The sequence below is a fragment of the Bactrocera oleae genome, chromosome 4 (genome assembly GCF_042242935.1).
Source record: "Bactrocera oleae isolate idBacOlea1 chromosome 4, idBacOlea1, whole genome shotgun sequence".
In the NCBI taxonomy this organism is placed as follows: Eukaryota; Metazoa; Arthropoda; class Insecta; order Diptera; family Tephritidae; genus Bactrocera; species Bactrocera oleae.
Window position 1 is genome coordinate 6,031,697 of NC_091538.1, and position 14,298 is coordinate 6,045,994.

General features: G+C 35.7%; 3 protein-coding genes and 1 non-coding gene across 7 annotated transcripts in view; 2 read left to right on the plus strand and 2 right to left on the minus strand.

Annotated features, from left to right (window-relative positions):
• The first annotated feature begins 336 nt into the window (after nt 1-336).
• Nucleotides 337-2,897, plus strand: link. Of its 3 annotated transcripts, XM_014246807.3 has the most exons (3): nt 337-1,224; nt 1,301-1,529; nt 1,610-2,897. In XM_014246807.3, exons 2-3 carry the CDS (start codon nt 1,512-1,514, stop codon nt 2,810-2,812), a joined length of 1,221 nt encoding a protein of 406 aa, XP_014102282.2. In that variant the 5' UTR covers nt 337-1,224; nt 1,301-1,511; the 3' UTR covers nt 2,813-2,897. The 3 variants fall into 3 exon arrangements, with proteins under 3 accessions (XP_014102282.2, XP_014102283.2, XP_036230662.2); XM_014246808.3 differs by lacking the exon at nt 1,301-1,529 and having other exon boundaries at nt 640-1,224; XM_036374769.2 differs by lacking the exon at nt 337-1,224 and having other exon boundaries at nt 1,234-1,529.
• On the minus strand, nt 2,866-4,781 carry Roe1 (grpE protein homolog, mitochondrial Roe1). Its single transcript, XM_014246809.3, has 4 exons — nt 4,551-4,781; nt 4,016-4,355; nt 3,781-3,936; nt 2,866-3,675 (listed from the first exon to the last, which is right to left on the minus strand). The coding sequence occupies exons 1-4, from the start codon at nt 4,631-4,633 to the stop codon at nt 3,568-3,570; spliced, it is 687 nt and encodes a 228-aa protein (XP_014102284.2). The 5' UTR covers nt 4,634-4,781; the 3' UTR covers nt 2,866-3,567.
• Nucleotides 4,782-9,888: 5,107 nt separating this feature from the next.
• Nucleotides 9,889-14,298, plus strand: part of Nadk1b (NAD kinase 1b) — a 36,178-nt gene continuing 31,768 nt past the window's right edge. Inside the window, exon 1 of one of the 2 annotated variants that reach the window (XM_014246764.3) lies at nt 9,889-10,269. In XM_014246764.3, the coding sequence (XP_014102239.1) occupies nt 10,067-10,269 (203 nt within the window). In that variant the 5' untranslated portion in view covers nt 9,889-10,066. Of the gene's footprint in view, nt 10,270-12,850; nt 13,347-14,298 lie in introns of those variants that run through there. The other variant, XM_014246766.3, reaches the window with a different exon arrangement.
• On the minus strand, nt 11,996-12,099 carry TRNAY-GUA (transfer RNA tyrosine (anticodon GUA)). Its single transcript has 2 exons — nt 12,063-12,099; nt 11,996-12,031 (listed from the first exon to the last, which is right to left on the minus strand). It is a non-coding gene; the product is annotated as a tRNA-Tyr (tRNA).

Genomic DNA, 14,298 nt, shown 5'->3' on the forward strand with positions numbered 1-14,298 from the left:
CACTAATTATACAGAACAGGCAAACTATAAGTTTCTGTATTTGCATAATTAAAATATTGTTGGCTTCTAATTACTGTCCAATGCACGCTCTTTTGCCGACATTTTCCTGGGCATTCGAGTGCTATTTGCGGACAAAGAGGAAAATGTAACATATTTACCAGTGGATAGTTGTTTTTATGGCGCTATCTAACTTGAAAAATGTTTCAACAAATTAAAATCATTTAAAAAGTATTTGTATAGATTGAAATATTATTAATATGGGTATTAATATATGTACATACATAGTATGTAGTTCAGTAACACGTGGTGTTATCGTCTTATGTTGAATTAAATAATATTTTAATATAGAATTGAGTGAACGAAGAAATATTAAAGCCAAACGACATATATGTATGTATGAATATGTGCATACTCTTACATACATATGTATAAGCAAATGTTATAACAAAAATTGGATGAATCTATCATGAGCCCTATGTACCCAATACCATAGTATAAACCTGCCTGTACTTTACAATGCCCCTGACTGTAACAAAGTTATAATTTTCGTATCATACCGCTGCTTAGAGCACGTGGTCTCCCAACATCAAAATCAAAGTAGAACTTCTGGTCACATGCACCAAAATTTGTACTTATACAATATACATATGTATATGAATTTTTAATATCAGTATCATTATTCTTCATATGTTTGGAAATCGTGCCGCTGTTATTAAATTAAATTGCTCGTTGAGACCAAAGCATTGCGGTGTTAAAGGAACGAATGATTTCAAACAAAATGTAAATTGACATTTTCAAGAGAAATGGTCTTGGCATGTTTTCAATAAGAGCTATTAATATTAGAAATGGTCTACTGTGTCCCACTGTACCTACATATATATGTATGTACATATAAATATATACCGACTTAGTTCTTACAATAACGCACTCCTCATACAAATTCGTATGTATGTACTATATACATACATATGTATATTTACACATTATCACGACTTTTCTTAACACAAAACGTTTGCCATTGAAAACGACGTTGTAAATAGCGCTATTCGTAGAATGTTAATTGTTTGTTACGGTGGAATCATAAAACAAACCATAAAGTGACCCACGCAACACAACAAATGCAGGTAGAATTTCTATTGGTGGCCCATAGACAAAACAACACCTACATTCTCAATACGATCACGAACAGAGCAATCAGTTAAAAATAAATAAAGCAAGATTCAGGTAGGTAAAATGTCAAAGGTATTCTCAAACATACAAATGGTCTGTTTATTTTGAACACATTCACGCATGCATACAGATGCACCGTAACAAAATTCGTTAGAACCGCATGTATTGTGCATTTGTGCAGCATGTTGCAAGTAAGAAAAGATTCCTTTAGAAAACGCTTTAGTTGGTTACTTGCACTGGCAGCAAGTAGACGAACAAATTGGACAATTCAAACGGGCGGGAAGTAGTACGCAGTGATATTATTCTATTTTTCATACACTGTGGAATAATTAATTTAAAAAATGTTTTTGGATTACAGAGTAAGTACACATAAACTAAATTTTACAATGCATCAAAAAATTATTAAATTTTTACTACAATTATTATTTTTTTCTTACAGATACTTTGCTTTTTTATCGTTTTAAAGTGGGCGCACACACGACAGGTTCCTACAGAGCCGTATAGACATGCGCTATATTTCCATAAACTGCAAAAGTACCCCAGCTATAAGATTATAAATGCGCAAGAAGCTAATTTGGCAACAATAGAGTCAGTTACTATGAACAGCGAGCCGTCAGTCGAAGCTCCAACTACCACAAGCACTGTAGTGCCGCCTACAAGCGTTGATACAGCAACCGATTCTAGTACTGACTACAGCGCAGCAGACACCACAACAAAAATTGCACCAACATCGCTTGAAATTTCGACAGGTAATACATTTTATACACCCGATGAGTTTCCGCATGATCTGCTTGAAATTGCACGTTCAAAGCTCGGTCTGAAGAGTCTCGATGAAGTGCCCAGTATAAGTGAGCTCGCCGAGTTTCTTGGCACTGCCAATGCAACGGAGACGATTAAATATATACGTCAGATGACGAACACCGAACAAGGTATCGCATTGATAAAAGCCTACCTTGAATCGGCCGACTTTACCGATCGCACCGATGAGCAGCGTCGTCGTCAACAACAACAGCAACAAAAATCGCAGCATGAAAAAAATGTAGAAACTACTGCTGAAACAAAACAAAACAACTTTCTAGAACGTGTTGCTGCGTATTTTCACATTTACAATTTTTGGCCACAAAGTAGTAGCGCTGATGCCGCTGAAACACGCAAAAATATCGAGCAACAGCTAAGCAAATACATCAAACCACAGTTGACGTATAGAAAACGTATGCAAGCGGCAGCAACACATCAAGCGGCCACCAATATGGCACAACATAAGCCAATGTTAGTACGTAATCCCCTACCTTATCACTATCCTGTACCATTGCGACCCATTTCGCACAATCGTTTGACGCATAACGATGCTGTAGGCATGTCGGGCGCTTTTTCGCCAGTGCATTTGAATACACCTAAATTCTATGTGCCATCGCATATAGAACTGGCGCGCGCTACCAATATACCACCACAACAATTGCAAACATTGTTGCAAAGCAAACCAAAACTGGCTGAATTAGCCGCAAAGGTAAGTCGTTTACCGCTGCCTAACGATCGTTCGGACCGCATTGATGCACAACTGTTGGCGGCGGTGAAGCGTGCCATAGAACAGGATGATGACTTGCGCAAACTGCTGCAGAGCACCGCGGCTACACTCAAATAGCTGAGTGCCGGCCTTTAAATGTATTTTAGCATAAATTAATTAAGACTATTGAATAAAATTTGTAGCGAGTTATATATTTTACAAACATAGTGGTTTTTCATTTTTATTATATAATTAACATAGATTTCTATATCTTCGCGAACATGTTATTATTCGTGTAACGCTGTGCATTTAGTCTTTAAAAAAAACAAGTTAAACTTTCAAAGCACTCATACAAACGCACACTAGTCATTGTGAAGTGCAAGTATATGCGTACACACTTCTATATTCCATTGCCTAACTTAATAATTTTATTTTAATAGCTAAATTACATTTTTATTTGTTAATTTTGCTGTTTCAAGTAAACTATTTTAAAGTGTTGAAAAAGTCAATAGAGACATAAGGTAAATTTCATTACTTTTTCAATTAGAAATTTTACATAAATTCATTGTATATTGGAAAGAAATATAGCAGTTCAAGGAAAGTATAACAATAGTTGAAATATATAAACATGGAAGCCATAACAGTAAAGAATAACTTGCTGCTATGTTTTCAAAGTTTATATATAACAATATGTGTCATGAAAATCGCAGACTTAGTGTAGAAAACAAATTTTCCTGACAGATGAAGTAGATGCAATTAAATTTCGTCTCGAACCACAGGAAAATTAAACAAAAACATATTTATAAAAGCATACTAATTTTCAGTTCTTTCAGGAACTGCAGAGTACTTTCAAACAGCTTTTTCATTTGTTATTCGTCGAAGTAATAAACCCCTCATGACTTTGAGACACCAACCAACGCTGGTCGTATGCAACGTTCATGCAATTTGTAGCCCAATTTGGTGACAACAACAACGGTGCTGGGCTCTACTGTGGCATCATCCTGCAAAATAATATAATTTTCATCAATCATAAACACTACTATTAGTATGTATTCAGTACGCAGTGATTTCTACATTAAAGAGAAAAATATGATATATACACACACCTTTTCGAATAATGCCTCATGCATATTTGGGTTGAATTTTTCGTTAAGTGGATTGATTGGTTCTAAGCCGTGACGTTTGAACACCTGCAACAATGAAGCTTTAGTCATAACCAAACCTTCGTATAGGTTCTTCAAATGTGGATTATTCTCGTTAATCTAATAGATGGAGCGGAATTAAATTGTAATTTAATATTTAATTACATAATTTATTGCATAAGCCAGAAAAATAACTTACTTGATCTTTCGGCACCGCCTCAGTGGCATGTCCCAGTGTATCAGCGACCTCAAGCAGATCTTTACAAAAGCTCTGTATGCCAAAAACTTTAGCATCAGCTATCTGTTTGGTGAGACGTGTACGCAGATTTTCACTGTCTGCTAGTGAACGTTTGTACTTATCTAATAATTCATCATTCTTTTCTTTCAAGTCATTCACTTCTTTGGATAATATTTCAATTTCTTCTATTAGCTTCTTTGTCGCTTCAGCAACTGCACTTTCCAATGGGTTTGAGCCATCGGAGTCTGACTGTTGCGGTTTTTGTGCTGAATTTTCCGAACTGTAGAAACGCAACGCTGGTCTATATCAATAAGAAAGATTTGATTATAAATTAAAGTATCTCAGCTAATACTGGAGTCAATACAAACAATGTTTGTGCAATTTATTGCTTTATTACGTCACAACAATCTTATCACATTGCCATCACACCTACTTTGGCCTACACCACTAACACCCAGCAACAATGAGACTGCTGGACCGGCGATAATGTGCCTACCTTGTCGCCAACACGTTTTGGCTCTTCACAGCAGCTGCATAACGGTTTGCCAGCGTAAACAGTGAAATGGCTTTCCTTGACATTTTCTTTCTTTCTATACTTTATCTTATAATGACAAAGTCGTACTTTTTTTCCTATCGCGTTTTTCAAACACTATTAAATTTTTCTTATTTTACAGAATATTTCTTGTGCAATCCGAATCTGGCAATGAATATTAAACTTTGACAGCTGTAACTGACAGTAAAGAATTCAGTATGCAGCGACCTCTGTTGTCTACAAAACTTAGTTGGCTCTAAAACTGTTTAATAGAAAAAGTTTAATTGTTGTAAAATAAATGGAAAAAGAGTAAGCTACTTATTAAATAAAATTAAATTAGGATGGAATTTAATTTTACGCTTTTTTTATTGTTGTTACTGTTCCCGAGTTTCGTATACTTTGATTATCGATAACACTGTGTAATCTCTTTGATTTTAAAGTACGTTGACGGGATAGTACTAAAATGTATTTCGCAACATTTTGTTTCCGGCCAACAACTGTCTATATCAGGAGATACGAGATGTCAAGAGTGAAATGTTTTCATAACTAATTCATAAACCACTTCTCCAATCTGAACTGAATAAGATATTTGGAAAAGTTGTGCTATACAATAGGGCGATCGGCAAATTTTTTGAAGTCTTCTGCGCATTTGCATTCCTTTCATTTTGCAGGTGGTTTTGGGTGACAACTAGAAAGATCGCTTCAAAGAAGATCGATAGCCTTACTTTGTATATCCTTTATATGCATTTACACATAAATTTATGTACACATATGCACATATATCAATAGATATGCATATTTATGTATATGCAAATTGTTACACAGCATAGTGAAGTGCCTGCATAATTACGACAAACGATTTTAAATATGCATAAGTTGCTTTAATCGTGTGTTATAAATGTAAACAGCGCACTCAATAAAATAATGACTAAACGAAAAATGGTTAAATGAAAATATAAGCATTATGGGTGCGCCTTTGGAACGTTGCTTGTTGATATGTTTGTGTATGTTTTGTTTAACAAAACGGAACTGGTACTCATTTGAATATAATAAATGGTATGTGTATGCCATCACGACTGGCATAAGTCCATACATATTTATATATGCAAGTATTTTCTATTATCTATTAAAAGCTGTTTGCTATTTGCAACATACAACTTAATTATAAATTTTACTTTTATTGCATTAATAATTGCTAAGCTGTGGGCTATCCAAGTTGCCGCAGGCCGTTGCCAGCTACCTTGAATTTCTACTATACGAAAATACGAGCAAGTTGTACATATGTATGTTGATACTTTCGAGGGAATGCCTTGAATTTGATGCATATTATTTGCGACAATGAGTAAAATTTACACGTCACATTGCAAAAAAAAAAATTTTAAAAAAGCAAGAATAAACGTTAACTTTGGCTGCACCGAAGCAATAATACACTTCACAAATGCATTTCTTATAGCGTAAAAAGGTATAAAAAAATCTTAACCTTCATTTCGATCGGTCAGTTTGTGACAGCTATATGCTATAGTCGTCCGATGTAAACAAGATGTTCGGAGGTTATGGTGTTGCCTTCAATAATAATTGGTGCCAAATTTCTTGAAAATATCTCGTCAAATATAAATACATTTCCATAAAAGATTTTGATTTGAATCGATCAGTTCATAGGGCAGAGATATGTTACGCTATAGTGGTTCGATCTGAACAATATATTTGGAGGTTGTACTGTTGCTTTGCCCAATATTCTATACCGAATTTCGTGAAGATATCTTGTCAAATAAAATTTATTTTTCATACAGGAACTTTAATTGGTGCGATGAGGTATTATGACAGCTATATGCCATAAAGATCCGATATCGGCGATTTCGAAAAATGAGCAGCTCCTTGCAGGACTAGTTCGTGTATATACAGCCACACGGACAGTCAGACGGATATGACTTAATCGACTCAGTCCATTAAGCTGATTATGCAATATAGGGTCTCCGACGTTTCCTTCTGGGTGTTACAAACTTCTTGCCAAACTTAATATACATTGTTTAGGGTATAACAAAAATAAAGTATAGTAACAAATGTGCCGTTTATCGAATAACGGCATGAAATTGCGAATTTTGCATTATATTTTGTAATAAATTGACTGTTAAATCATTAATAACATAATAACAACTTAAGGTAGAGACAGTGACAATGAAATGGGTTTGAAAATGCACAAGTCATGTGATCCAACATGTCCATTTTGACACTCAACTTGAAGCATACGTTGTTCCACTGTCCGCAATACGAACAAGAAAGGCGATAGCTAATGTGTTCTTGGTTTAAACCCAAACCCTGAAAACATAGTAGTCTAAATGGTTGAATCCAAAGATAAGTGGAATGCGGCGTGCGAAAATGATGAAAACCATAAAAGCTAGAGAACAGCAGTGGAGAACAGAACTTGAAAATTAAACGGACCACTAGGACGCGGACCAAACAAACGCATACCAAAAAGTCTAGCGGATAAGGGAAGGATTTTGTAATAAAAATTGGATGGGGTGACATCAGCGACTAACAGAGGTGGGGTGCAGTAAATGCAGCTTGCCACTGAATGCATTCAGACCAGTACAAACGCATGAGCAGTGCTCAAACATCCTTCCGACGTAATATTTGACAGTGTTAACTGGAGGAACCTTATATGATGCCAGGAGGTTTAGTTCAGATTAAAGTTCGACACTGACATGGTGTTCAGGCTTTCGACATTTCGTCCTCGTAAAAAAAAGCCAATCCAAGTCAGTTCATATTAGTGACCGTTCAGAGAGCCGTTTGAAATTCTATTTCTTTATTAATCACATTTGCAGGTTCCTAGATATTGTAGCAGCTTTGGTAGTGCGGAAGTGTCCCTACTTAAAAAAGAACTGATGTTTATAAATAACTGTAATATTTCGAACTTTTTAATTTCCATTTTCAACTTTTGCGCTCTTTTCTACTTCTTCTCAACATAGAGTAACATTCTTTTATGTTAATTAAGCTGGTGGTAAGAAGAAGACCTTTATCATAAGAAAAAAGCAAATCGTTTAAGGAGTAAAGTTCAAAAGGGCAAAGTGGCCGCCTGTGCATAACTGTGCAGAATTCGTCAACTCTTTCATCGTCTTCTAGACCACAACATGGTTATGACTGAACTGCAAAAGATATCTAATCGGTTAGTTTGTGCTTTGCTAGCAAACGAGGCCCTATAAGACCTCAGTCCAATCATACAGTGAACGTCGTAAGACATCCTTAAAGTCAATCTCAGCTTAGCAGCTTGTTAGTGTTTATAGACTCACACTGATTACGTAGGAAAATGAGTCAGATTGAAAGTGTCATTTAATCAGGTGTTTCGTCAAGCCGAGCGGAAAAGCCGCAACTGTTTCGCGATCCGTTTCTCTCGAACCTCGAACATGCAGTTTTTTTACTTGTAGTCTAGTCAAAATGTATAACAACCAATCGATTAAGTACGCTCTTCCATGAAAAATAGAATGAAACGAATCGCCTATTTAGCAACTAAAAGCAATAACGAATGCCAACAACAACAGCAACAAGGTGAAATAGTATTTATGCGCGCACGTATGTATAAGGAGTTCCACATACAGATTCACTTGTGGAAAAGCGCGCCAGGTGAAACAGCATTGCACACACAGGCACACACATGTACATAAAAATGCGTGTATTTTATACACAATTTATGTGTATGAGACTTAGTATTTATTTATACCTGTGCTATAATGTATGTTTGTATGTATGCTTATATGTATGTGTGGTTGTACATAAACAACTAACCGATCGCCACCGCAAATAATGAACGTTCGAACAGGAGGAGGCTTGTTGCTTCGCACAATTTCAAGATCAACACTGTTGGCTGCGCGAACACAAACCTCAACCAGGTAAACTGTAATGTGTGGATGATGCGGGGGCTGCGGCGGAGCTGTGGTTTGCTGGCGTTGTGGTGTTAGCAGCAGCACTGGAAATGCTGCTGGCTGACATTGCTGTTGTTGTGCTGTTACTTTACTATGTTGTTGTTGTTATTCTTGTTGTTGTTGTAGCTATATTGTTTTCTGTTTATTGTATTAACTGTTGCTGCCGATCATTGTTATTGCGCTCATTGCTAATGCGCGTATTGTTATATGTATACGCTTGTTCTTGTTGTTATTGTTATTGTTTTTGCAACTATTTGCCGCAGCCTATCGAACGCTGCGTCCGCACAACGCGAACAAGATCACTTCGCAAGTAGCAAGAAAAAATCACTACATAAGTGAGAAAAAAAAAATTTAAAATAAAATAAACACAAATAAATTGAGAAAATGTAAATAATTTTTTGTGCTGAATTCAGAATTTTCACAAACACACGTACATATGTATGTACATACGTGATGGCGGGTGACTACCTATACGGGCGTACATGCATAATGCAGATAGACATACACACACACACGAGCGTATGCATATATTTTTCAGTGTGGTTTTCTGTGTTTATAGTTATATATCTACATATATATGTATATAAGGTAAATTCTTACATATACATATGGCTATATGTATCTAAGCGATCTCTAGAAGGCATTGTTGTTATGATCAATGTGGCTGTGTGTTGTTGCCACAGCCGCTGCTGGCGTTAACGCAGTTGCTGTCATTGTTGTTGTTGTCAGTATTGTTGCTGTTGTTTTTTGTTGCTGCTGCCGCTGTTGTTGTTGCTATTGTTGCTGCTGTCGCTGTTGTTCTCGCTGTTGCTACAAAATTCTACAATTTTGGTGTTAAACTCAACAGCTTGCTGCAGCAAACGCATCAGTACAAATTCGACTTCAATTACGTGCAGTTGTGATATCTCCTCGATTGTGTGCTACCTATTTCGTATACCGAAGTCGTGTATGGAAATCCGCTGCTAACGCCGTTTACATAAATCAATAATTTATATAAATATATGCATGTACATAGACTTCCTTTACGGCGGATTTGTGTTTGCAAAAAATATACACAAACACATACAAACATACACACATATATGCTGATTTGAAAGCAGAAGTGTTTAGGAATTCAAAAACAAACAAAAAAATTAAAATAAAAATTAAAAAACGAAAACAAAATAACAAAAAATACAAAATAAAAATTTAAATAAAATAAAATAATAAAAACTCAAAGAGAGTATTAAAACAGGGTCAATTGTGTCTGCACATGGCTGGGTACAAGTGCACTTAGTCTACTAGTTTGCATGCGAATTGGAGTTTCGGCTGTGTTGTTGTACTCACAAAGTGATTGAAAATAAGCACGATAAACAACAAGTATAGCAAAAAAATTCTAAGCATGCATATTTGCAATTATTTTTAAAAATTTACTTACTTCTGTGTTGTCAATCTTAAAACACTTGCGCTAATTTAGATTTCACTAAACAAACAGCTTCGCGTGTACGGCTTTCCAATATAACTTCACACGCCCGCTTAGCGTCGCTAATTATCAGCAAATATCTACACACTAGTTTAACGACAATGAAGGAGGAAGATCTGATTATGGCGCGTGCTTTGGTGGCCGAGCAAGCAGCAGCGGCGGCCGCGGCAGCAGCCGAGTCTTCGGCAACATTAACAATGATGGGCGCGTCGCTTAATCAACAGCAGGTCTCGCCTGGCGCCTCGCCAGCACCCTTGCGGCGCACACGTGTCGCTGACTTGATCGAGAAACGAAATCAGTTCAGGTAAGTCCATGAGCATAAAAATATTTTAACTAAACTTATTATTATTATTAAAAAAATCTATATGGTTACTTGATTACAAGCGCTTTCAAGTAGTAATTTAGCAATCGAAAACAATTAAGACACTCCACAAATAGTTTCAGAAGCTCGCATAGCATAGAGCTTCTTCAAAATCAAATTTCAGACATCGTCTCAATGCCAGATCTATTGATCAATTTTCAGCGTCAGACAACCTCGTAAAAATAAGATATTGAAATTTTTAATAGTTTGAATATTGAATAGTTTACCCGATGCCAGTTGATTAAGCTGCTTGGAAGACGATGAGATCATCTCAACACTTCTTTCTCGAATGTTTGCCTTTGACACCTCGGATTTCATACTTTAAATATCCAGTTGAAATAACAGAAATAGAAATAAAGCATCCAAGCAGATTGGTGTTAAAGCGTTTCGGATCAACCATCTTACTTAAGCCTAATCTGGCTGTGAACTTTGGTCGATGGCCGTATTGAATAATAATACTTTGTTGTTGTAAGGAATGCTGCCACGCTCTTAGTCCTTCGACGGATGAAAGTCCTGAACCATCCTAGTCAGTTAGACCCGACTGTCGTAGGACTCATTATTGACCATATCAAGATCATCTCTACTGACCCCCTGCAAGAGAGAGGGAGAGAGAAAAATTGGTAGTTTCCACCAAGCTTTCATAGCGTATAGGATCTAAGAAGTGCACAGCGGAAGTCCGTGAAGGATTGCAGTCACAGTATTGTGCCAGTACTGGTGCTCCCGGTCTTAGTTATCTACAGATTTTAACGTATAATTTTGGTTATCGGCGAACAAAATATCGAACAGCTTTCATTGAGGTTTATTAAAGCATTCGTTCATATTTAGCCGCGTGATCTCCATTGTTTGCTTGCATTTTGGAATTATTCACGTGTCGCAGTTATGAAAATTTACATATGTAAAGAAATCTATTTTCAGACAATTCGAAGTTAAATTTAAAATTCTGTAATGTACGAAAATTGCATTCATTCAAGCCAAAGTCGACTATTTATGTATAAACATACTACGTCCGGTGTTTTTCTTTCTCTGTCTGGTTCATTCATCGTATGAATACAGGAGATCTCGAGATTTCATATTAGCTGCAAAAAAGATGAGCGTCTAAATCATATTGGTTTAGTCCTCAGTGGGCCAGTTTTTTCTTCTCCAGATCTTTTATAAACATTTTGAATGGCTAAGTAATGACCTTAAGTCTAGACCTAACCCAGTTTGAGATGGCGGACTTTCAACTTGTAAATAATAGCATATTTAGTTAAATGCATCAACAATCTTTTCTACCATGGTTAACTTACTGAACAGTACTCAATAGGCGTGCACGAACCTGGCGAACGAGACGGAATTGATATCAGCCGCTTCAACAAATTTGAGGCAAGCTCTTTTTTTGAGAGTATTGCCAAGCAATATTTCGAAGTATTTAGGTATCATAATGGATCGTCTCAGGTGTCCAAGTGGGATCCGTTTTTTTTTTATCAAAATTTAAGTCAACCTAACCTTTCAACCCAATCTAACTCAACAAATCTTTGGGTTTGCTTTTACTTTAGCAATTAGCTAATATCATGTGTATTAGTTTAAATTTAGAAAATACGGTGTACTTTTACAACGTGAAGGTTGGGCGTGTACAATTATTTATAATTTAAATTACTCATAAACAAATTTAAAAAAAACATTATATCAATCCTTCGAGCCGGATTTGAACCAGCGACCTATGGATATCCGCTGTAATTCTATATGAATTTATTCCTCTACAGTCCACCGCTCTACCAACTGAGCTATCGAAGGCTTATTCACTCACCTGAGAAATTTCGCATTTCAACGCCAGCAATTTGGCATAACCAACAAAAACGATTACAATTTAAGTATAATGTTGCCCTTTATTTTACTCATGAAAAGGTATAATTTTTAATAGTAATTTACCTAATAAAATAAATACCTAAAACTATATATATAAATGTACATATATACTTGTATTGCTCGGCTAGAAATTGAAATGTATACTAGCTGAATTTTTAATTAAAACTCGCACTCTCCACTAGTGTCCGTCAGATGTCACGCTATAATATTTTTTCTAAACTCGGCGATTTTTAAACAGCTGACATCAAGCGGTTGTTCTCTTTTGATTATAGCTTCGTGCAGTTGTCACTATTTTGCTGTTTTGCTGCTATTATTTTATTCGTGTTGTGTGACAAATGGTGATATTAAACTTTTTCATTAATTGCGCGACGTTTTTTTACGTTTGTTAAGAAATTTAGCACACTGCTTTTTTTAAATAAAATAAATAGCAATGTTTTGCAAGAAAAAGTGAATAAATGTGTGCGTGTTTAAATCGAAAAACAGACAATTGTGAAATCATCTAAATACTTTGTAAACGCTGCAGCTCCGCCGCACCGACCTCTGCACCTGTGAAGGCTGAAAGAGAACGATTTAGGAAAATCCCAATCGGAAACTGGCTAGAGTCAAAGACATGTAAATTTAAAGCAGTTTCAAGTGCAGTGACTAAAGGTGACTTCAAAGTTATAAAGGGTACATACAATTCCATTGATTAGAATCTAATATTAACTTATACTTAAGTGTAACATTTCAAAGCCTCCATTTCCACTCTCAACTGAACTCTGTACGCAGTAAAACACACACACACATGCATGCCCAGATAAAACTAAACAATAAGCACTTCCGTCTGCGCCAATTGTCATATTTCATTGTGTTCAAAAAATATTAAGAAAACAACAATTAAAATAAACACTTGCTTTAAGCAAATAAAAACAAAACACACACTTTTTACAACAACTAAAAAAAATTATAAATAATACAGCTACTAAACACTAAACGAAAATGTCGCAGTCCGCCACCAGTAATGTGAATGGTCGTAAGAATAGCTCAGCCGCCGTGGAGTGTATACCGTCAGCCACAAATGCGGCTGCTGCGGCGGCCTACAAGGAACACCAAACACTAGGCATCAATCGCAACAGTGTCGGTGATGGCAGCAATGCTTCATCGGCGCCCAATGTGGGGGCAATGCGTGAATGGTGGTAAGTGCATTTTGTGTATGTATATGTTAATAAACGTTGTGAAAGGAAAGTCAAAAGGAAATTTGCGTATATTTTGTTTACCTGCCGCTCACTTATTTCATACATACATAGTTGTATTGTTGCTTTGTTTATATTTCGTGATTGCGTGAAATAGCCTACTCATCGTGAGTGACAATAATAACAATGACACCTAGTAACCATTCTAGCGTAATAATAATATTTATGTGTGGGAAAGTATATTCATAGTGATATGCAATAATTTAGCGCGATGCTGTCAAGAGAAATATTTTACAGTTAGATATTTACAATTTATTGCTACTTAAAGTTGTGTTTGTGTTTGAATTAATTAGCAAATTGTCTACACTAATACTTGTACAAGAAAATAATGCTAATTGACTCAATTAAAGTGTTATTTGAAGCACGTATAAGAATTTACATATAACGCGTTGTAAGAATTTACATATAAATTACGCTGTGCGATAAAAGTAATGTTGGGTAGTAGCTTTTAGAAAGTGAAATTGCACTTTTCGTCACGCAGAATTTTCTTAACTAAAAACAAAAACAAAGGTTAATTTTGACTGCACCGAAGCTATAGCACCCTGCCCGAGTCGAAATTTCCATATTTGCTTGGCTCATGCAACAAAACATTAATATATACAACAAAATTTCTATAAAAAAAATAAGCATCATCCTAATAGTTACTTGTTATCTAATCTAATAGGGTACAGCTGTAGTGCTAATTGCTAAAATAAAAAGAAGTTATGCAAATAATACGGTGAAATCGCACCGATAACGAAACAAAATTATAAATAACGCTAGCAAAAGTGTAGCTAATTAAACTAATTTTCATTTGACGTAATATTCTTTTATAAAAATATAAATTTTTATAAAGAAATTGCACTCACTTTAAAAAAATTTGTACTATATGTACTAAGCTAGCATTAGTTGGAGT

Coding starts and splice junctions, on each gene's coding strand:
- Roe1 (XM_014246809.3), bottom strand. CDS start 4,633: ATGTCAAGGAAAGCCATTTCACTGTTTACGCTGGCAAACCGTTATGCA. Junction 4,356..4,550: donor CAAAACGTGTTGGCGACAAG/GTAGGCACATTA, acceptor TTATTGATATAG/ACCAGCGTTGCGTTTCTACA. Junction 3,676..3,780: donor ATGAGGCATTATTCGAAAAG/GTGTGTGTATAT, acceptor ATTATTTTGCAG/GATGATGCCACAGTAGAGCC.